The 22,125-nt window shown below is 40.9% G+C and overlaps 1 protein-coding gene across 1 annotated transcript; it reads right to left on the minus strand.

Annotated features, from left to right (window-relative positions):
• Window positions 1-668: 668 nt before the first annotated feature.
• On the minus strand, window positions 669-21,652 carry LOC145793876 (uncharacterized). Its single transcript, XM_082876765.1, has 5 exons — window positions 21,496-21,652; window positions 20,845-21,408; window positions 20,660-20,758; window positions 20,189-20,365; window positions 669-836 (listed from the first exon to the last, which is right to left on the minus strand). Exons 2-5 carry the CDS (start codon window positions 21,370-21,372, stop codon window positions 669-671), a joined length of 972 nt encoding a protein of 323 aa, XP_082732891.1. The 5' UTR covers window positions 21,373-21,408; window positions 21,496-21,652.
• Window positions 21,653-22,125: the final 473 nt, after the last annotated feature.

Genomic DNA, 22,125 nt, shown 5'->3' on the forward strand with positions numbered 1-22,125 from the left:
AAATCAACTCGTGACTTCACCCTCACCGACGTCGAAGATGATATATTTCCGACGAAGAAGATGAGTAGATCTATATCAGATTTGGCTAAATCTAAACAAAAAATAGTTGCCGAAGTACAATCCTCTCTCTATATCTGCCTTTTTTCTTTGATCTCTTTTTTTTTTCTCTGCTATACACTTCTGTTTTTCTGTTCTAATGGAGAAAATTTTCAAATTCTAAACAAGTAGTTTTCGAGTTTTAGTTACAGGCGGTGAAAACTGTAAAATTTTACAGTTTCAAATTTTTTTTAGTGCTGGAATGAATCATGGTATAAAACTGTAAAATTTTACAGTTTTATAACATTATTTAGAACTGTAAAATTTTATAGTTTGATTAATAAGGATAAATGTTAATAGATTTTTGCTTTGAAACTTAACGTTTTACAGTTTCAAAACTTACTTTTTAGTTTGATCAATATTAGAGATTATTTGCTTGAACCTTACAAAAATTGAAAAATAGCATATGTTTTTCCCATTGTTGCTGGTTTTTGTCGTTTCATTTTTTTTTCCCTTTTAGTTTATCAATATTTAGCACGTTTTACTAGGTTTTTTTTGCTCTAATTTCTCCATTTATTCTTTTTTTTCCCCGACAATATTCTAGACATTCCGGTGAGTCTCCAGTGATGTTCTTAACGCCCAGTGAACATTCTGAACATTCCGGCGACTTCCATTAACGTTCTTAACACTCCGGTGAACTTCCGGCGAAACTCCGGCGACTTTCCAGCGATGTTGAATATTCCGACGAGTCTCCGGCGACCGTTTGACGGAAGTCCGACGGTAGTAAGATGTAACAATGTCTGTAAATTTTTTTTTAAAAAAAAAAATAGGATTTTTTAGTAACAATTAAAAATGTATAAGACTAATTGGTGCAAGTGTTTTGTTTGAGGATTAGTTGAGTCTTGAACTTTGTACATGGGACTTATCAGTAAGTTCCCCATAAAAATACACGGTGATGTGGCTTTTTTAAAAGAATGTAAGCTCTTAAAATGTGCCACCTAAGAAAGGAAAAAACATCTATACTATTATATTAAGTGAATCTTGGATTTAGTCTCTTGAAACTCTTGTCACGTGGAATTTAGGTGATTTACAAAAAAAAAAAAAAAAAAAAAAAAAGAAAAAAAAAACACCCATGTTTGCTCATTTTCCTAAGCTGATACTTAATACTCAACTTCAAGACGAATTTAAAGAAGAAAAAAACAAAAAACAAAACAAAAAAATTGCCCATTTCCTCACCACGTTCCTACAGTTTCTCTACCACCCAAGCAACAAAATTTAGATGATTTAAAAATAAAAAAAGAAAAACCCCACGTTTGCTCATTTTCCTAGCAGCTACTTAATATACTCAAACTTAAGAAGAATTAAAGAATAAAAAAATAAAAAAAAATATCCATTTCTTGTTGGGTATACCTCCTTATTGGAGTGTGAGACCCAATTGATTTTAGAAAAAGAGTTTAATTTAGTTTAGTATTAATTATAATATATTTTTATATATTATATTTAATTTGTGGAGACCCAATCCAATTTGGAAACAACTAAGGTTTGATAATAAACCCTAAATTCACAATATTTTAGGGTTTTGTTTTTGCTCATCCAGAGGTGAAGAGAACGGCTGCTACACATACTCCACTTTGGTGAAATCAATTTTTGGGTGTGTGAACAGTGGAATTAATTTGGGTGGTTCTTTGCTTCGTTTTCGGTGTTGATTTGGTTCGTTATTTTGGGTCTTCTTCAACTCTGATTTCTGAAGATTTTGGTTCTTCTATTTGGTGAGGTCTTTCCTCTTATTTATTTGTGATTATTTGGAATTCACCTAAGGGTGGTTTTGTAAGACTATTAGTGTCTCTTTTGTAATCGTTTAGAATTTATTTGGTTGATAGTGGAATCGGATTTCAATCCCGTGGACGTACCTCACATTGAGGGAACCACGTAAAATTTTTTGTGTTGCCTTTGATTTAATTTTTTCGCATTAGTTTTTATTCCCATTGATTGATTTACTTGTGGAGAATCACATATTTTCCCTAACAATTGGTATCAAAGCTTACGGTTTATTTGGGTTTATTTATTTGTGTAAATCAATGGAGGGGAATGTGGGTCATATGTCTAGCTTCAATGGAAGCAATTGGGTAACTTGGAAAACTAAAATGGAGGACCTATTATTTTGTAAAGATTTGTATGGACCCATTGAGGGTGATAGTGGCAAACCCGAGGGTATGAAAGATGATGAATGGAATAGACTTAATCGAAAAGTCGTTGGTGTTATCCGTCAACGGATTGATGGCAGTGTGTTTCATCATGTTGCTACTAAAACTTCGGCACATGATTTATGGAAAAAATTAGAAGGCCTTTATGATAGGAAATCAACCACAAATAAAGTTTTTCTGTTTCGTAAGTTGGTTAATTTAAAATATGAAGAGAGCAGCCATATTCTGGAACATCTGAATGAAATAAAGAGTATTGTTAACCAACTTGCTTCTATGAAAATTGTTTTTGATGGTGAGTTGCAGGCTTTGATGCTACTTAGTTCTTTACCTGACAGTTGGGAGACTTTGGTTGTGACGGTTAGTAATTCGGCACCTGATGGAGTTGTCACAATAGGCCAAGTCACTAGTAGCTTGTTGAATGAAGAAACTAGAAGAAAATCAGCAGGTTCCTCTCATTCGGAAGCATTTGTTGTGAGAGGTCGAAGCAAAACAAGGGAGAGGAGTAAGACTCCTCGTGGTCGTGATCAAAGCCGTGACAAATCAAAAGATGGTTCTTTTTCAAAGAAAGACATTGAGTGCCATTATTGCCATGAGAAAGGGCACATGAAGCGAGAATGCCGAAAACTCAAGAACAAGGAAAAAAGGCATGACAAAAGTGCGGATAAGAAGCAAGAAGACACAACGGCAGTTGCTACCAATGGTGATCTCATGGTTGTTTGTGAAGATGATTGCATCAATTTTGTGGGCCAAGAGAGCAATTAGGTGATTGATTCCGATGCTTCTTTTCATGTGACTTCTCGAGTTGATTTCTTCACTACCTACACCGAAGGAGATTATGGTTTTGTTCGAATGGGTAATGAAGGTTTGTTTAAGATTATTGGCATGGGTGATGTTTGCTTGGAAACACATCTGGGCTGCAAGTTGTTGCTTAAAGATGTGAGGCATGTTTTCGACATTCGCCTCAATTTGATCTCTACTGGGAAGCTAGATGATGAAGGCTTCAATAACAAATTTGGTGATGGAATATGGAAGCTCACAAAGGGTTCTTTGGTAGTGGCTAAGTGCAAGAAGACTCATACACTTTATTCGATGCAAGGAAAAATTTGTAAAGGTGTTGTCAATGCACTTGAAGATGATACTTCTACCGAATTGTGGCACAAGCGGCTTGGCCATATGGGTGAAAAGGGACTACAAGTTTTGTTCAAGAAAGAGTTTCTACCCGGTTTGAAAGGTACACATCTTAAAACTTGTGTTCATTGTTTGGCGGGTAAACAACATAGAGTTTCTTTTTAGAAAAATGTTACTTCTAGAAAAGAAAATGTTTTGCAGTTGATTCATTCAGATGTTTGTGGTCCTTTGAAAGTTAAAACACATAGTGGTGCACTTTATTTTGTTACTTTCATTGATGATTATTCAAGGAAAGTTTGGGCTTTTTTACTAAAAACTAAAGATCAAGTTCTAGAAGTATTTAAATATTTTCAGGCCATGGTTGAAAGAGAAACAGGGTAGAAATTGAAGTGCATCCGATCAGACAATGGTGGTGAATACATTGGGCCATTTGATGAGTATTATCGCAGCCAACGTATTCGGCACCAAAAGACAGTTAAGAAGACTCCTCAACAAAATGGCGTTGCCGAGAGGATGAACCGCACCATTGTGGAAAAAATAAGGTGTTTGCTTTCATAAGCTAAATTGCCAAGATCCTTTTGGAGTGAGGCAATGAAGACAGTAGTTGACGTGATCAATTTGTCTCTTTCATATCCTTTGAATGGTGATGTTCCTGAAAGATTTTGGACCGGTAAAGATGTGTCTTATGAGCACTTGAGAGTGTTTGGTTGCCGAGCTTTTGTTCACATTCCAAAGGATGAGAGGTCCAAGCTTGATAGCAAGTCAAGACAATGTATTTTTCTTGGCTATGGGTGTGATGAATTTGGTTATAGATTGTGGGATTCGGTCGACAAGAAAGTCATTCGAAGCTGTGATGTTGTGTTTCTTGAAGACCAAACAATTGAAGACTTTGGCAAAGGTGATCAACCGGAGCCAAAAACTAGTGATCTTATTGACATGAATCCATCTCCTTCATCTTCAGTTGATGATGAAAATGGGGGAGATGTGCAGCCACCTATTGAAGATGTGGAGGATGATGCTAATCCTAATAAGGTTGAGCCAGAAATTGAGGAAGAGCATCCAACTCAAGAACCACCACCACAACTTGAGTTGAGGAAATCTACAAGGGACCGACAACCTTCAAGAAAGTATCCTCTCAATGAGTTTGTGTTGATTTCTGATCAAGGGGAGCCCGAGAGCTACCAAGAAGCAATTGAGCATGCAAAAAAAGGTGATTGGGAAAAGGCCATGGAAGATGAGATAAATTCCTTACTTGAAAATCACACCTATGATTTAGTGAAGTTGCCTAAGGGGAGGAAAATTCTGAAAAATAAGTGGGTCTTCAAATTGAAGAATGATGGCAAGAATCTGAGGTACAAAGCACGTCTTGTTGTGAAAGGCTTTGGGCAAAAGAAAGGTATTGACATTGATGAGATTTTCTCGCCGGTTGTGAAGATGTCTTCTATTCGAGTTGTACTTGGCATGGCTGCAAGTATGAACCTTGAAGTTGAGCAACTTGATGTGAAGACCGCATTTCTTCATGGTGACTTTGAAGAAGAAATTTACATGGAGCAACCAAAAGGTTTTGTAGAGAAAGGGAAAGAGAAATTTGTTTGCAAATTGAAGAAAAATTTGTATGGTCTCAAGCAAGCTCCGCGGCAATGGTACAAAAAATTTGACTCTTTCATGATGAATAATGGTTTTTCTAAAACCACTTCGAACCATTGTGTGTTTGTGAAAAAATTTTCGGATAGTAAATTTATTATTCTTTTGCTTTATGTTGATGACATGTTAATTATGGGTCAAGATTCTAACATGATTAACAATATTAACAAGTTGAAGTTAGAGTTGAGTAAATCTTTTGCTATGAAAGATTTGGGACAGGCAAAGCAAATACTTGGTATGAAAATTGTTCGTGATCGCAAAGAAGGACTGATTTGGTTGTCTCAAGAAAGCTACATTGAGAAAGTTCTTGAGAGGTTCAACATGAATAAAGCAAAGCCGGTTGGTTGTCCACTTGTGGGTCACTTCAAACTTAGTTCGAATCAATGTCCTACAAGTGAGAAAAACAAAGAGATGTTGAAAGTTCCTTATGCTTCAGCGGTTGGTTCTTTTATGTACGCCATGGTTTGTACAAGGCCGGATATTGCTCATGCCGTTGGTGTGGTGAGTTGTTTTTTCTCTAATCCTGGTAAAGAACATTGTGCAGCGGTAAAATGGATTCTAAGATATCTTCGAGGGATTTCGAAAGTGTCTTTGTGTTTTGGGGATGGTAAGCCGATGCTTGATGGGTTCACGGATTCTAACATGGCCGGTGATATTGATTCTAGGAAATCTACTTCGGGGTATTTGATGACTTTTGCAGGGGGAGCTGTGACATGGCAATCTAAATTACAAAAATGTGTTTCTCTCTCAACTACCGAAGCTGAATTTATTGCTATTACGGAAGCTTGCAAAGAAGAGTTATGGTTAAAGAAATTTTTGTAAGAGTTGGGATTGAAGCAAGAAAAGTATGTGCTTTATTGTGATAGTCAAAGTGCTATTCACTTGAGCAAAAATTCTACTTTTCATTCGAGATCGAAACACATTGATGTGAGATACCATTGGATTCGTGATGTGTTAGATTCGAAATTGTTACAACTCGAAAAGGTTCACACAAATGATAATATTTCAGATATGTTGACAAAGACTTTGTCGAGGGACAAACATTTAAAGTGTCAAACTTTGGGGGGTATGGTTGATTTCTCCACCTAAGTCGGTAGGGGGAGAATTGTTGGGTATACCTCCTTATTGGAGTGTGGGACCCAATTGATTTTGGAAAAAAGAGTTTAATTTGGTTTAATATTAATTATAATATATTTTTATATATTATATTTAATTTGTGGAGACCCAATCCAATTTGGAAACAACTAAGGTTTGATAATAAATCCTAAATTTACAATATTTTAGGGTTTTGTTTTTGCTCATCCCAAAGTGAAGAGAACGGCTGCTACACATACTCCACTTTGGTGAAATCAATTTTTGGGTGTGTGAACAGTGGAATTAATTTGGGTTGTTCTTTGCTTCGTTTTCGGTGTTGATTTGGTTCGTTATTTTGGGTCTTCTTCAACTCTGATTTCTGAAGATTTTGGTTCTTCTATTTGGTGAGGTCTTTCCTCTTGTTTACTTGTGATTATTTGAAATTCACCTAAGGGTGGTTTTGTGAGACCATTAGTATCTTGTTTGTAATCGTTTGGAACTTATTTTGTTGATAATGGAATCGGATTTCAATCCCGTGAACGTACCTCACATTGAGGGAATCACGTAAAAATTTTTATGTTACCTTTAAGTTAATTTTTTTACATTAATTTTTATTCTCATTAATTAATTTACTTGCACACTCACATATTTTTCCTAACATTTCCCCACCACGTTCCTACAGTTTCTCTGCCACCCAAGCAAGCACCAATCAACCAACCATCTCTCAATCTATCCATTAGTTTGACAATTTTTTTAAAAAAAACTTTTTGGTTTCTTCCTTGTACTTTTTAGTTTCTTCTCTCTCTTTTTTTTTTTTTTTTTAATTTTTTTGAAGAAATTACAAAACAAAATTATTATCTATACTATTATGGCAAAGAAAATACAAACAAAATTATTATTCTTCTTTAAAGATAAATAATCTAAAACTCATTAATTTTTATATTTTCAGTAATTGAAATTTTGTTTAGTTATTTTTTTTTCCACATAAATTATGTAAGTGTTTAAGAGTCTTTAATTTATAACTGTAGCTTGATTTTGTTCATTATTAGTAGTATAATTTTTTTTTTCCCAGATTGCTTTGATCTCAGGTAAATGATCTAAAACTCATTAATTTTTATATTCTCAGTGATTGAAATTTTGTTTAGTTATTTTTTTTTTCATATAAATTCTGTAAGTGTTTAAGAGTCTTTAATTTATTATTGTAGTTTAATTTTTTTCATTATTAGTATAAATTTATTTTTGCAAATTACTTTACAACTTTATACTATTAAGGACTAACAACTTTTTGAAGGGTTGCACCATCAACATTCTTCTACGGTAAGCGTTCTCCGTTTGTTTATTTGTTTTTTTAAAATATAAACTTTGTAATTGTTTAGTAAAAAAAATAGTATTTATTTATTATTTATGTTTATTAATAAGCAGTTTAGAACTACAACTTTCCGAATGGAAAATTCACATTTCCATTTTGTTGATCATGTTGATTAAAAAAATTAACAAATAAAAAAAATATAAATGTATACATTATCATGTGAATTTTAAACTCATATTTTAATGATTTTTTTTTTCATTTTTTCCACCATATAAAAGTTCAATCTAAATTATAAATAAAATAATAATAATAATAAATTGTATACATTATGATGTAGATTTTTTTTTTTCATTTTTCCCACCATGTGAGAATTTTGTAGGTCCTGAATTTTTTTTTTGGGATGACTTGCTGTCGGGTTATTATATTTTGCAAGTTGCTTCACAATTTTTTGCTATTTAGAACTAATAATTTTTCAAGGGGTTGTTTAACACAATCAATTTTCTTCTCCTGTAAGTGTTCTACTAGTGTCTATTTGTTTATTTGTTTTTTTTTTTGAAAGTATAAATTTTGTAATTGTTTAGTAAAAAAATTGTATTAACACTACAAGAAAATACAGATTTCACGACTAAAATAAATTTTTTCGTCGCTGAAAGTAGTACAAATGGCGACTAAAATGGATTTAGTCGCCAAAATTGGTGACTTTTGCCAACTAAAAGAGTTTAGTCGCTGAATACAAGGCTTTTAGCGACTAAAAGGCAGTTTAGTCGCCCAATGTGGGGTTTTAGCGACTAAAGGTTGTTTAGTAGCCAAAAGTGACAGTTTTTGGCGACTAAAATAATTTAGTAGCCAAAAGTGATGGTTTTGGCGACTAAAAAACAGATTAGTCGCTGATTGTTGGTGTTTTGCCGACTAAAAATAGTTTAGTCGCTGAAAGTGAAGCTTTTTGGCTACAAAAAAAAAATTAGTAGCTAAAAACAGCCCTTTGCCGACTAAAATTCAGTTTAGTAGCCAAAAGGGGACGTTTTTGGCGACTAAAAACAGGTTTAGTTGCCAAACTACTTATTTTTAGGCGAAACTTAATTTTTTTGCGACTAAATTATAATTAGTAGCCGAAAATCATAGAATTGGCGACTAAAAATTTAATTTAGTCGCCAAAAGTGGCCTAAATTTTTTTTTAGTAAATAATTTATTTTTTACATAAAAGTATATTGAATTAAAAAAATTATATTTATATATATTATTTTGTATTAATAGCGGTTAATATACTATATAAATAATATATATTGCATATATATTAATGTGATGATGTTGTGGCATAGTGGAGGGAGAGGGAGTGTTTGGCAAAAGGTTTGGAATGTGGTGGTGGGATGTCTCAGGTTCGAAACCTGCGAGCAACACAGGCTAAATTTTTTTTTTTTAAATATGTTTTTGGCGACTAAAATAGGTGGTTGCCAAAAGCTTTATTATTGGCGACGAAAATAATAGTCAGCAAATGTATAAATTAAAAAAAAAAATTCACTTTTTAGTCGCCAAATGTATAATTTAAAAAATATAAATGAGCTTTGGCGACGAAAATTTTAGTCGCTACAGAGTTTGTTTTTGGCGACTATAAGTGGGTTAGTCGCCCATACCTTCCGCGACAGTGTTCCAGCGACAAACATGGCGACTAAAAAATTTAGTCGGGAAAACCTAAAATCCGACTTTTGGCGACTAAAAAATCACTTTTGGCGACTAAAAATTTAGTCGCCAAATGTGTATTTTCTTGTAGTGTAATTTATTATTTATTTTTTTATGTTCATTAATTAGCTGTTTAGAACTAATAAAAAATTACATTTCCATTTTGTTGATCATGTTGATTAAAAAAAATAACAAATAAAACCAAATTACAAAATTAATGATTTTTTACTTTATTAAAGTACAATTAGAAAAAATCATTAATTTTGTTTAAGAGTCTTTAAAAGTCATTAAAATTGTGATGAGCCAATTCTCCTTCTCTTGAACTCTTTTTATGAATTTTTTACTTTATTAATTTTTTAAGATTTAGAACTCTTTTTTAAGATTTGCCGGATTTGGACTCTTTGGTTCAGATTTAGAATCGTGACAATTTGAGATTCTCAAACACTGACTGATGTCCGCAGGCCTGATGTCCGAACTCATAAATTGATACATGCATTCCCCTGTAGAGACGCACTCTAAAAGCACATAGCAGATAAATGAGAGCCAAAACAGTCCTATGTTGGGGTAGGGTTTTCCCTGGCCTATTTTGTCAGGAGCTAGGGTTTCACTGCGTACGCAACGGTTTCAAACAACCTATATTGGGCAAGCAACCTGCCCTAGTTTGGAATGGTCACTATGGATCCGAATATGTACTAGGTCGAATGGTCGAAAAGGATGCCCCGGTAAAACCGAGGTTTGTGTTCCCATACTGGCAGAGCCCATAACCGGTCAGCTTTATGGTCATGCCTTGACAAGACAAGCCTCCGGCAAACCGTTCAGGAATAGCAGATGGCAAACATGGTGTCCTAGGCGCACCAATGCAAATGCAATGCAAAGAGACACATAAGTGTAGTCAAAACCAGATATCATGAGTTCGAGTCAAGTTCTCTAACTCCCCAGCAGAGTCGTCAGAAACTGTAGACGTCCCCGAACGCCCCGGGTGGATGAGTCCCGTTCTGTTCATTTGGGGTCACTATAAGTTCGGACTCTCAAATTGTCACGGTTCTAAATCTGAACCAAAGAGTCCAAATCCGGCAAATCGTTTTGAGAAAACAGATTTTTGAAAGAAGTGCCGAACATGGACTGCTTTGCCAGATACAGAATCGCCACCTAAATATTTTATTTTGGAGAAATTTAGGAAACCCTGACTCGTTTGCCTAAGGCCACGTGTCCGTCATCACTAAAGTTGCCTCGGCTCGGGAACTTGGGTACGATTGGGGAAGGTCACTTCGTGAGCACCCCCGCTCGCCCGATCAAAGATCGGCCTCTACTAACCATGCTATCTATTTTTGAAAACATTATGCGTTCTTATTCCGGTTATTAGCCTAGGTTTACTATGTGATGCGCACAGCATACAAGTATAGACTGGATCGTTCAAATTGGAACAAAACATTTCATGTTTATTTTTTAAAGTGGTTTGATGGTGCTACCCGCAAGTAGGCTAAGACGTGGATTTGCCACCCTCGGGTGGGCTTAGAAAAACATGATTTCACCACTATCCAGTGGGCTTAAAACTCACAGTCAATGTATTTATTCCAATTCAAATAATCCAACCTTCACCCACAGACATTCAGGCAGTTATATCACATAAGCACTTAGCCTCATGGTAAGCATGCTATCATGGCAGTCACTCACACGCATGCAAGGATGCTAAAGCATAAAACTTACCGAGACTCCAAGCCAAAACAGAAGCTAATTAGAAATCCATGCATGATCCTAATTATACAAAAATGCCTAATGCAACACATGCAAAAATGCAACTATAGAAGGCTCGGCTATTCTAAAGATGGCATGCGATGATGCTACAGCTAACACGTATTCAATTTGGAATTGAAATACAAATGCAGTTAGTATGATGCGCCGAGCCTGGTGCATGCAAAATAAATGAATGAATGCAAACATGCTATCATACTGTATGCTAATTGAGACATGCCCTAATCTAACCATCATAAGCGGGTAAATAAAAGGGAGAAAGACGTGGGGTTGAAAAACATACATCACACATACGCACACTTATTACAACATTGCCCTCGCGTAGTGGGTCCGAATAAATAACATACAGTCCTAAATGAATAATTACAGTCCAATTATGTACAAAACCCTAATTAATTAACAAATTAAATTAGGAAAGCAATAAATTGGCATGCAAGCCAGGGACTGCCTCAAATCTGCTCCGGTTGCCTTTGTCGGAAAATCCCTTGTGATGCCCCGGTTTGCCTCTATTTACAATTGTTCTTGGAATGCGTGCCAAGCTCCGGAAGGCTGCCGATTTCTGATTTGCTGCAACAGAGAGCAACAAAGGGGCATGGCAAAGTATTTTCACATATGTATGCATGACTACTCTTCAGGGAGTGTAGTCCTCGATCCTCGTGCCACCAATCACGCATATCGATGCATGATGGCCGAGGAGTCGATTTGCACGACTTAATATGAAATGAATGCACACATAAACACAACAAGACCGAGACTCCATCATGGATAATCCGGAGTGTCGGTGACTGGGAATTGAGACACGTTTCTGTAGACACCCCATTTTTGACCGTCCTCAAGACTTGGACGTCACCGTTTGAACACTCGGTGATTATCCATGTTTGTGTTCGTTTGGAGTTCCCGGAGGTCTCGGCTCGCGCGCCCCGCCTCAGGATCCCCGAACTCGACCGTTTAGTGTCTGGTTTTGCACCAAACACTTGCATCTTGCCTTTGAGAGGCAGGGTGGGGCTTGTAGACCATCCCCACCCATCACCGGCAGTGGCTAGATGCCACCGGCTGGTTTTTGCTGCCACCGGCAATTTAGTTTGCCGGTCGGCACTATTTGTTGCCGGTCAGCACTTTTTTGTGCCGGTCGGCACTTTGTTTGGCCAAGATGGCATTTTTTGCCGGCCGATTGCTGTTCATCTGCTTTTGCAGATATTTTTGGACAGCTGTATAACTTTTGCTCCCCTCCATACACGTGTATGGAGGGATCTCCCTCTTGCAAAGCTTGTCTTGTAAGCTTTACAAGAGGCTTATAGAGGGGAGCTCTCTCTAAGGCAAGGGAGAGGCTTTAGACATTTTTTGAGAGAGGAAAATACAGAGGAGAGCTCTGGTTTTCTAGGGTTAGGGTTAGATACACAATCTATCTCTCTTTCCCTTTCATTTTGTTCACTAGGTGTTTTGTGCCTTACTATTGCACACAAACACCTAGTGTTTCACCTTCCTCTTGGAGCTGAGGTTCTAAAGAGTGTGTTTTGAAGTTTTGGTCTTGGATTCAAGCTCAAGGAGGCCATTGGAGCATCTTTGTTGAAGAAGGCATCAAGGGTGAGAAACTAGTCCTTTTTTCCCCCTTTTTTGCATCAATTTTCTACTAGTCTTAGAGCTGTTTTTGTGATTATTGTATAACATAAAAAAGTTCTATTTTTAAGCCCTCTTTATTGTTTATTAAGAGTGTTTTGTTGTTTGAGGGGTGTTGACCACCCTTAGGCCTCAAAAGGCCTCATTTTGAGCCATTTTGTGTTAGCTCCGGGATTTTGGTGTTGAGGTCTCTTCACCACTGAAATCTTGAGGGATTTCAGTGGTGAAGATGATGCTTTGAAGTCCCAAGAAGGAGAGGGCCACCCCCTCTCCTTGTTGTCCTTGAAAAGGGCATATTTTGGCCTCTTAAGGAAGCCTATGCTTGAGTGTGTGTTGAGCATGTTTGGTTTGTTTTTCATGCTTATATATCCATGGTATAACATGATTTAAAGTTGGTTTTGGAACTCCATGCATGTTTAGCATAGTTGCCATGTAATGCCTTGTTTATGCCTTAATGTGCCTTAGGTTGTTAGCCTTTGTTGGAGCATGTTTTAGGCTTAGTCTCGTGAAGATTATGTGCTTATTTTGCCATGTTCTAGGTCTGTCCATAAGTATTTGGGTTGATTTTAGCATGCATTATATAGCTCCTTTGTATTTGGGCTTGTTGGCCTTGAGTATGTGCATGTGTAGCATGCCATCTTTGCATTGTTTTGGTGATTTGGGATCATTCTATATGTCATTTCAGTCCCATTTCCATGCTTGTTTGATTGCCTTGCATGCCTCTTTAATGCTTTGGAAGCATGTGTTGCAATGCTCCATGTTTTGGCCATGGTGTATGCCTTTGTATTTGGGCCACTTAGATGCCATCTAAGGAGTCCTTTGGCCTTGTTTTAGCATGCTAAAAATCTGTTTTTAGTTGTTTAATGCATGCCATGTTTGATCATGATAAGTTTAGTTCAATGCATTATTGATTTGCCTTGAACACTTGGACTACTCTTTGCATGTTTTGGCTTAATTTATAACTTGATTTGGCATCATTTTATAACATAATTTTAGGGCTCATGTTGCATGCTAATTAGTCCATGACTCCTCCTTTCAAGTGTGCTTGAATGTTGCTTGTTTTGTGCTTAAGTGTTGGTCCTTATGTGCATGTGTGTGTGCATGCCATTTAGCTCTCACTCTTTAGCACTTATGGCCACTGTTTTAGGCCTATTTTAGAGTTGCCTAATTCATGTATAAGTCCATCTTGCCATCCATTTGCATTGCCATATGCATGCTTGTATGCTTGCATGAGTTAATTGCCATGTCATGTTGCATTCCTAGCTTGTATGCCTAGGTTGCATTGCATTTTGCATGCATGCCTTGTTCCTTGAATTGGTGATAGGAATTGGGCCTAATTTGTTTGATTGGTGTGCATTGCATTTGAAACCAAAGTTGCATACTTGGTTCTTTGGGCCATCATGCATGGAAATGCGTGATTGGTGGTCCGAGAACCGAGGCACATGTCCCTTTGAGTCATTACAATGATAAGAGACATGGTTGGTGCATACATGCCTTGAAATATGCTGCCATGCCTTGTTTTGCCCTCTGTTGCTGTGAGTTGCAGGTTCTGCAGGAATACTCTGCCGACCGGCAGTGTAATGTGCCGACCGGCACTATTTTCTCTGCCGGCAGCTTCAACTTTGTGCCGATGGCCATACAACACTGCCGGTGGAAGTTTCATTCAGCCGGTGATGATCCCCTCTGTCCAAGGATGTAGTCCTGAGGTTTTGACAGCCTCCAGAGGAGGAAAGGGAGGAAAACAGAGGCGGCTTGCGCATGGTGGCATGCTTCCCGAGGCGTTTTCCTGCTTTAATTAATTAGTTAATTTGTTAATTAATTAATTTGTAATATTTAATTAGCTTGCGTAGTTAATTAATTTGTAATATTTATTCAGTCCCTCCGAGCGAGGGCAAATCTGTAATAAGTGTGTGTGGGTGGTGTGTATGTCTTCCAACCTCACGTCTTTCTTCCCTTTTACTTACCTGCTTATGATGGTAGATTAGGGCACATTTATTTTAGCATACCTTATGCTATGCATGTGTGCACCCATGCATTTGTATTACATGCATTAGGCTCGGTACATCACGCTAACTACATCAGTACTTCAATTCAAAAATTGAATATGTGTTAATCGTGAATTTTCACATGACATGTCTAGGATTAGCCGAGCCTATCTTAGCGACATTTTGTATGCGATGCATTAGGCACTTAACATGGACTTGGATCATGCATGTTTGCTAACAAGTTCTTTGTTTTGGCATGGAGTACTATGTAAGTATTTCCGCTTTAGCATATCACATGAGTGTGAATGTTACCATGACAGCATGCTTAACATGTGGCTAGATGCTTATGTGTTAAACTGTTTTGAATGCCTGTGGGTGAAGGTTGGATTGTTTGAGTTGGAAAGACTCGTTGAAATCCGCATTTTAGCCTACTTGCGAGTAGCAAATTCCAAAGCATTTTCGAAATGAACGGATATGCAATGTTTATTTCCAAATTAGGCAATCTAGTCTATACTTGTTTGCTGCGCGCATAACATAGTAATTCTAGGCTAACAATTGGTTTAAGAACACATAAAGTTTTCAAAAACGGATATCACGGTTAGTAGAGGCCGGTCTTCGGACCGGGCGAAAGGGGGTGCTCATAGCTGACCTTCCCCGATCGTACCCAAGCTCCCGAGCCGAGACAACTCCGGTGATGACGGACATGTGGCCTTCGGCACCGAGTCAGGGTTTCCTAAATTTCCCCATTTTAAAAATATTTAGGTGGCGACTCTGTATCTGGCAAAGCAGTCCATGTTTGGCACTACTTTTTCAACAAAATCTGTTTTCTCAAACGATTTGCCAGATTTGGACTCTTTGGTTCAGATTAAGAACCGATACACAAATCGAGAGTCCGAACTGTAGTAGCATCGAGGTCCCCAACGCGGGCGCTGTTACAGTTTCTGGCGACTCCGCTGGGGAATTTTAGAGAGCTTGACTCGAACTCGTGATATCCTGTTTTGATCTCATTTATGTGTTTCTTTGCATTGCATGTGCATTGGTGCGCCTAGGAACACAGTGTTTGCCATCTGCCATTCCTGAACGGTTTGCCGGAGGCTTGTCTTGTCAAGGCATGTCCATAAGGCTGACTGGCTATGGGCTCTGACAGTATGGGAACACAAACCCCGATTTTACCGGGGCACCCTTTCTGACCATTCGACCTAGTGCATATTCGGAACCATAGTGACCATTCCAAACTAGGACAGGTTGCTTACCCGATGTTAGGTTGTTTGAGAACCGCTGTGTGCGTAGTGAAACCCTAGCTCCTGACAAAATAGGACAGGGAAACTTTACCCCAACATAGGGGTGTTTTGTTCTCTTTACTTGCTATGTGCTTTTAGAGTGCTGCTCTACAGGAATGCACATGTCAGTTTGCAAGTCAGAGTATCTAACCTGGGGACACCAGTATCAGTATCAGTTGTGAGAATCAGTTGTCCGCGGGTATCAGATTCAGTATTTTGGGAACAGTGATTTTTGGGAACAGTGATCAGCAGTAGGGTACAGTTGTTTGGCTACACCCGTGATTGATCAGTTTGGGCTGAAATGCTGTCTGTTTTTCTTTCAGTTCAGAGAGTTGCAGAGTTGATACAGAACAGCCAGTGTCTCCCCTTTGCTGAGGCAAGATTTATGGCGACACAAAGTTCAGAAGAAATTGTGGTTATGACAGCCGCACCGGAGCAGGGAACCACTCCGCAGAGTGAGGCCAGCATCAGTATGTCACACCCGCCCAGGATGCCCGTTGTGCACCCGGTTTGGGCTCCCCAGTTATACCAGGCTCGTGAGCCCACCACCTTCGAATTGATGGGGATGATAGGCGATCTCCAAAGGTCTGTGGCAGACCTCGCCTATGGAATGTCGGCTTCACCGCCAGCGGCGCCGTACGCCGGGAATTTTGTACCACAGGAGCCCCCGCTACTGGGGCGGATTGTGATAGAGCTCAGCCAGCCAGAGGTGGCTTCCGGCTATAGCTACGACATGTCAGCACCAACCCAGACCCTCGATCAGGCTGAGGCCAAAGGAAAGGACAAGGCAAAGGTAGACGCCGACCCTATTGAGCAACTGCTGTGGGCAGTCGAGGCTTTGAAGGCCAGAGGGATGAACAAGCAACAAACGTCTGCAATAGTGACCAAAGCTGTAGATGATGCTTTCCCCGCTCCAATCAAAGGCAGTTCAAGCCAGACAGAAAACCGGGATGGGCCCCGTCATGCCCAGACAATTCCAGTAGCTCCCAACCCTGCACCGGGGAAGGTTCAAAAAGCCAAGGCAGCGCCGGCTGATCCTTTCGCCAGCGCCTCTGGCAAGAATCCTCAAAATACAAAGTACCTGCCCCGAGGGCGCAGCGTCTTTCACGACCTCCACATGCCTTTATCTAGGGCATTGTTAATATTGGCAAAGAACGGGCATCTTAAGCCTTTGGAGCCCCGGCCACTCCCGAAGAATCTCCCCGTCACTCATGATGCTACCTTGTACTGCGCGTACCATCAACAGTCCGGTCACAGTACCGATGGATGTTCCCGCCTTCGTCATGAAGTGCAGGATTTGATTGATAACAAGGTTATCCTACCACCCACCTCAGGCAAGCCCGTCACCACTCAGTTGTTGGATTTCGAGGGCTCAGATACTGCGAGTATGTAAAGTGAACCGCCTGCGGGCAACATTTGGTATATTTTGGATGAAGCGTCTGGCACGCATTTTTGAGCATTGGTGAGACTGAGTTTTTGTAAATCCTGGCTTGGATGTCGAGTCAGTCTTTTGTTTTGAGTCTGTCTCTTTGCCTTGAGTCAGTCTTTTTTGCTTAAGGGGCTGTCTGGTTGTATCGAGTCAGTCCCCGTTGTATATAATACCTGGTGATTCTGGGGTTGTTGTCCCGAACACCGTTTTGTTTTGTAATTATCTGTTTTGTTTTGAGTCTGTTTCTGCCGAGGGGCCAGTTGCACCAACAAAGCCGATTGAAACAGCTGTTGCTATCTCAAACTTCATGCTTGCTTTCAGCATAAGTGCCGGAGAATTTGAATGAGCTGACAGTACATCTCGCCTGCTCTCCTGTGTGCCAAACTCATTGCATTAACCTAAGTTTTTCAACAAAACAAACTTTTTGAACACTGCGGTGATGAAAACGAAGAGGAAGGAATTCCTCGGGTTTTGTAAAATTTTGATCATTTTGAGAGAAAGAGAGGCGTGCTAAGTCTTTTTATGAATAAAGCCATGCTTGTCGGCATGAGTACTGAGAAGGACCCTGGCCTGATCCAGATTGGTTCCACACTATCTTCGGCGCGAGCGATTCGTCGCCTTCTTAAAAACTTTCAAAAACAAATGTTTTACGCGGCCCTGCGAAGGCCTGTGTGGAATCGCTCTTGGGATTGCGCAGCCTAGGATCGCTCTCAGCCTCAAGATTCAACCTATTTGTTTTTCGACTTTGAACCCTTTCAGAATGTTCAGAAAGCTCAACGGACAAACGCCATGAAAGGCCCGTGTGGCCAGTTTTGAGGTAGCCTTCTATCAAGAAGCATCAAGGCCGAATCAGAAGGAGTAGATCTCGCCGGGAGAAGCTCGTAGAGTAACCCTGATGGATTCTCCGCAAATCAGTGCAACAGCCGTTCTCCTAGACACAGAGAGGCTTCAATTTCAAGAAACCATTTGGCATGGACTTGCTACACTTTTACCCTTTGAGAGGCTCGCTGGGCCGAAAACCCGGAAGGGCGGTCCAGGCAAAAGTTAGAGCAAGAGAAAAATACAAAAAGAAAGATTGAAAAGAAAAGAAAAAGAAAAAAAAGAGAAAAAAGGAAAGAAGAAAAGCAAAAAAAAGAAAAAAGAAAGAAGAAATAGAAAATAAAAAGAAGCTCGCAAGGTCGAAAACCCGCATTGGGCGCCTTGGCAAAAATGAGAGCCAAAAAAAGTGAAGGTTAAAATACCCGAGTGGACCTTAACCGGAACTACGTAAGGCTTGATTCCCATGTTTGGGATACGTAGGCAACTTCATCATGAAGTCCAGCCCCCAACGCTTTCATAGCGTCTCAGTCCATGCAATGGTTTCGATTTCATCCCAAGGTCCAGTTGCCAACACCTTCCAAGGTGACTGTGTCCATATATTTGTTGTGACCGTCTTCGTCATCGCTGTGTCCAAGAGATCAACCACCGCCAATGAAGACTGTCTGCGGATTGCTGCGGCACCATCCCAAACAAGGGGCAACTTTCCGTTGCCACGAGCCGCCATTCAAACTAGGGGCAACTTTCCGTTGCCTCCCACCCCCTTCAAACCAGGGGCAATTTTCCATTGCCTCCGATCCGAGGTTGCACATCTCGAAGGGTAAGTTTCATGCTTGTTGAGCATCAGCTGTTTGAAAAATAGTTTTTGAAAATTTTTACTGAGGTTGACTATTTTCTCGAAAACTATCTCATTTTCCAAAACTGGACCATTGTCTTGAACCCAAAAAGGAAAATTTTCAGTGCTTGCTGCCTGACTTGCATGCTTTTCAAATCAAAAATCGAACAAGTACGTTAATCCGACTCTCGTTTTGATCAAAACCGTTTTAGTAGAAAGCAAAAACGAAAAAATGGTTAAAATGATGAACTAGGGGCACAGTTGAGTCAGGCGCTCTCTTTCCCCCGTCATCAACGTACTTGCCAGAAGAGCACTCTGCCTGCCGGAAGAATAGCTGTGAGCTAACGGCATCGGGCGTGAACCCACACCTTGCTATTTATCCATCAATCACCCCGGGGAGGGATGAAAAATGAGATAATGAAGAATAGAGAGGTGTGAGTTGAGAGAAAAGAGAGGAAAAGGGTTTTGAGAGAAAATCCGAGCTTGAGAGTTGAGTGATGTGAGGATCACAAATGAGAAAGGGTGGGAAACGATACCCAGATTGAACTGGCTCCTCGTGGTCCGAGGTCCCCCATCTTCGTTTACGCGTCTGTGTGTCGTGTCTCTTTCATTTGACGGTCTTGTCTTTTGTTTTGAGTCTCTCCCGAGCGTGTCTCGTTGTGTTTAGGTCGTGTACCCCCTTTGTTTGAGTCCTCCCCGCTGTGTTCAGTGGTAGGCTCGATATCCCGGTTTGAAAAACCCTCATTCGATTTCAAAAATCATTTATGCTCAAGAATGCTGTGCCATTCTCTACATTCGAGCGTATTTCGACTCCAACCGGTTCCGTCTTTGAGCTCCGTCTTGTCAAATTGGGCCGTTTGTTCAGAGTTTGCTGTGTGTAGAATGAACCGAATGCTGTGTTTTGGGCTGTATGCAGATCAATCCCCAACAGAGTAAGGGCTGTGTGTTCAAGAATCAGGCAGTGGGTTGCTTGGGTGTATTTTGTTGTTGGCTGTTCAAGTTATCTGATTATTACAGTGCAAGTGTTCAATTTTCAGACAACCAATCAGTTCCATTTACATTGAGGTGTAACATGATGAGATGCGATGCAATGCATGAAATGTGTAAATGTAAACACTTTTTCAGATAAAAAGTCCGTTTCATTTCCTTAGCTTTTCAAATGTACAAGTTTTGGAAGCAAAAATCTGCCTGCGGCAGTACAAGGTAATCTATCTACCAACCAAAAAGAAAAGTACAAAGAAAGAAAGAAAAGATAGCAAAAATCTGCATCTGTGTCAAGCACTCCGAAGGGTTGTCAGTCCGTCCTGGTCCTCTTCCTGGACGAGGGTCCAGGAGCATCATCAGCGTCGTCGTCAGAGCTCGAGCTAGAACCGTCTCCGGTCTCCTCCTCCGATGACCCTGCCTCCGCCTCTGACTCCTCGTCGTCGTCATCGTCCGGGACTGGAGCTCGCGAGCTACTCCCGACGTGAGTACGCCCTCCCCTGGTACGGGGAAATATCCTGCCCTCCTCGTCTCTCCCCCGAGCAGGGACAGCAGGTCTAGCTGGAGCACCTCCTGCCATGGGAATCTGGAAAGGAGGCTGAAAAAGTGCACAAAAGTGAAATGCATCAGTGTACTGTAGATAGTTTATCAGTGCAGAATGCAATGTTGAATACAGTGTATGAATGCCGTGGGCAGTTTATCAGTGCAGAATGCAGTGTGTGAATACAGTGTATGAATGCCGTGAGCAGTTTATCAGTACAGAGTACAGTGCAGAATGCAGTGTATGCAGTGTATCAGATGCTGCGAGATCAGTATGTCGGGTGTTGTGCCGTGCATCAGATTATGTGAATCAGTGTATGAATGGTTTGAGGCCAGTGTCAGAAGGACATACCGGTATGCTGTAGACAGCCAGGAGGTCAAATGTCCGCTGGAGCATCCCCATCATCGAGGCATTCATCGCCAACGACTGACGGGTGTACTCAGAAGAAGCCTGCAAAGGTATCAGATGTATTAGCATTCTGTGGAATATCAAGTAAACTGAAATGAAATAACTGTACGAAGTGCAGTGATACATACCGGCGGAAGGTCGGGGACGTCAATGAACTCATGACCAGCCGGTGGAGGGGCAAAGGGGATCTGATAGGTCGCCCCACCCTGCCCCTGGAAAGTCAGCACAGCGGGAAGGGCAGGCCAGCCAGCTCCTCGTCCACCCCGCACTCCGCCCCTGCCACGGACCCGGGCCCTCCTCGAAGATCCAGCCCCTGCTCCCGCTCCGGCCCCAGCCGCCGATGCTACAGGCTTGGCCCCCTCTGCTCGACGACCGCTCAAGGGGCGCATCAGGTACGTCCGCACGTACTCCTGATAGTCGCCGGTGCCTCGGAAGCCGGCCTCCTCCCAGCCGATGGAATAATCGTCCAGCTGCTCAGGGGTCAGCCCCTCGGTCTCCCTCATCTCTGCAGGAGGGTGAGCCGGAACTATCTGCTCAGGTAACCCGCGGGTCTGGCGTAGAAAACGCTCCCCCAGGTACCAAGCCCGACAGACAGGGCCCTCAAGCAGAATCCGGAAACGCGAGGTCTCCTCAGCACCAGGGAACTGACCCCGCATCGCCGACGGCAGCGAAGCCCATGGCCGCCATGTGATCTGAAAGTGACACACAGTTTGTTATCTACTGTTATTGAAATATGCAGTGGGAAAGCGAAGCCTAAATGAACTGTAAGTAAAGCATACCTCAGCCGGGGTGATGGTGTCGAAATATCGGCGGAAGAAGCCGAATGTCTCCCGCGGTCGCCGGGTGCATCTCCCGTCAAAACGACTCGAGAAAGGAACAGCCGGAGGAGGCTCCGCGACTGGTACGGGTGCAAGCCTAGGGAAGTAGGCATAAACCCACAACTGCAAAACAGATGTCAGTATGACCATCAGATAAAGCAGAATATGCAGAATGAAGCAGAAATGGCAGAGCCGTGTGTTGAGCCGTGTATTGTGTACAGTGTACAGTGTGAGCAGTGTACAGTCAGTGTAAAACAGAATGTATGTGTGTGCCGTGTGTACAGTAGATAGCAAGTATAGAGCAGACTACAGTGTGTGCAGTGTACAGAGTACAGAAAGTACGAGACAGAAATGAAAAAAGTGGAGAAGAAGTGTACCTCCCAAGCCCGCCAGTAACCTCCGAGCAGCTGGCCGCTGCCGCGAGAAGCCGAGCTCATATAGCCGTACAGGGTGGCCAGGGCGGCGCCGCCCCAATCGTAGTGCAGAATGTCCCGGACGTCCACCAGTGCGCTGAGAAGGCAGAGAGGCACGGTGTTCGCCCGGTCGGCGAAGATAGTAGTCCCGAACAGGAACATGAGGAAGCCGCGGGCA

Source organism: Camellia sinensis, chromosome 6, assembly GCF_055761805.1.
Source record: "Camellia sinensis isolate YWXY chromosome 6, ASM5576180v1, whole genome shotgun sequence".
Lineage (NCBI taxonomy): Eukaryota > Viridiplantae > Streptophyta > Magnoliopsida > Ericales > Theaceae > Camellia > Camellia sinensis.

Excerpts from the sequence above, each read along its gene's own strand:
- LOC145793876 (XM_082876765.1), bottom strand. The coding sequence starts at position 21,372 with ATGCGGGGTCAGTTCCCTGGTGCTGAGGAGACCTCGCGTTTCCGGATT. Across the intron at positions 20,759-20,844 it reads ACGTCCCCGACCTTCCGCCG|GCTTCTTCTGAGTACACCCG; the intron begins GTATGTATCACT and ends ATACCTTTGCAG. Across the intron at positions 837-20,188 it reads ACGAGGAGTCAGAGGCGGAG|ACATTGTTACATCTTACTAC; the intron begins GCAGGGTCATCG and ends AAAAATTTACAG.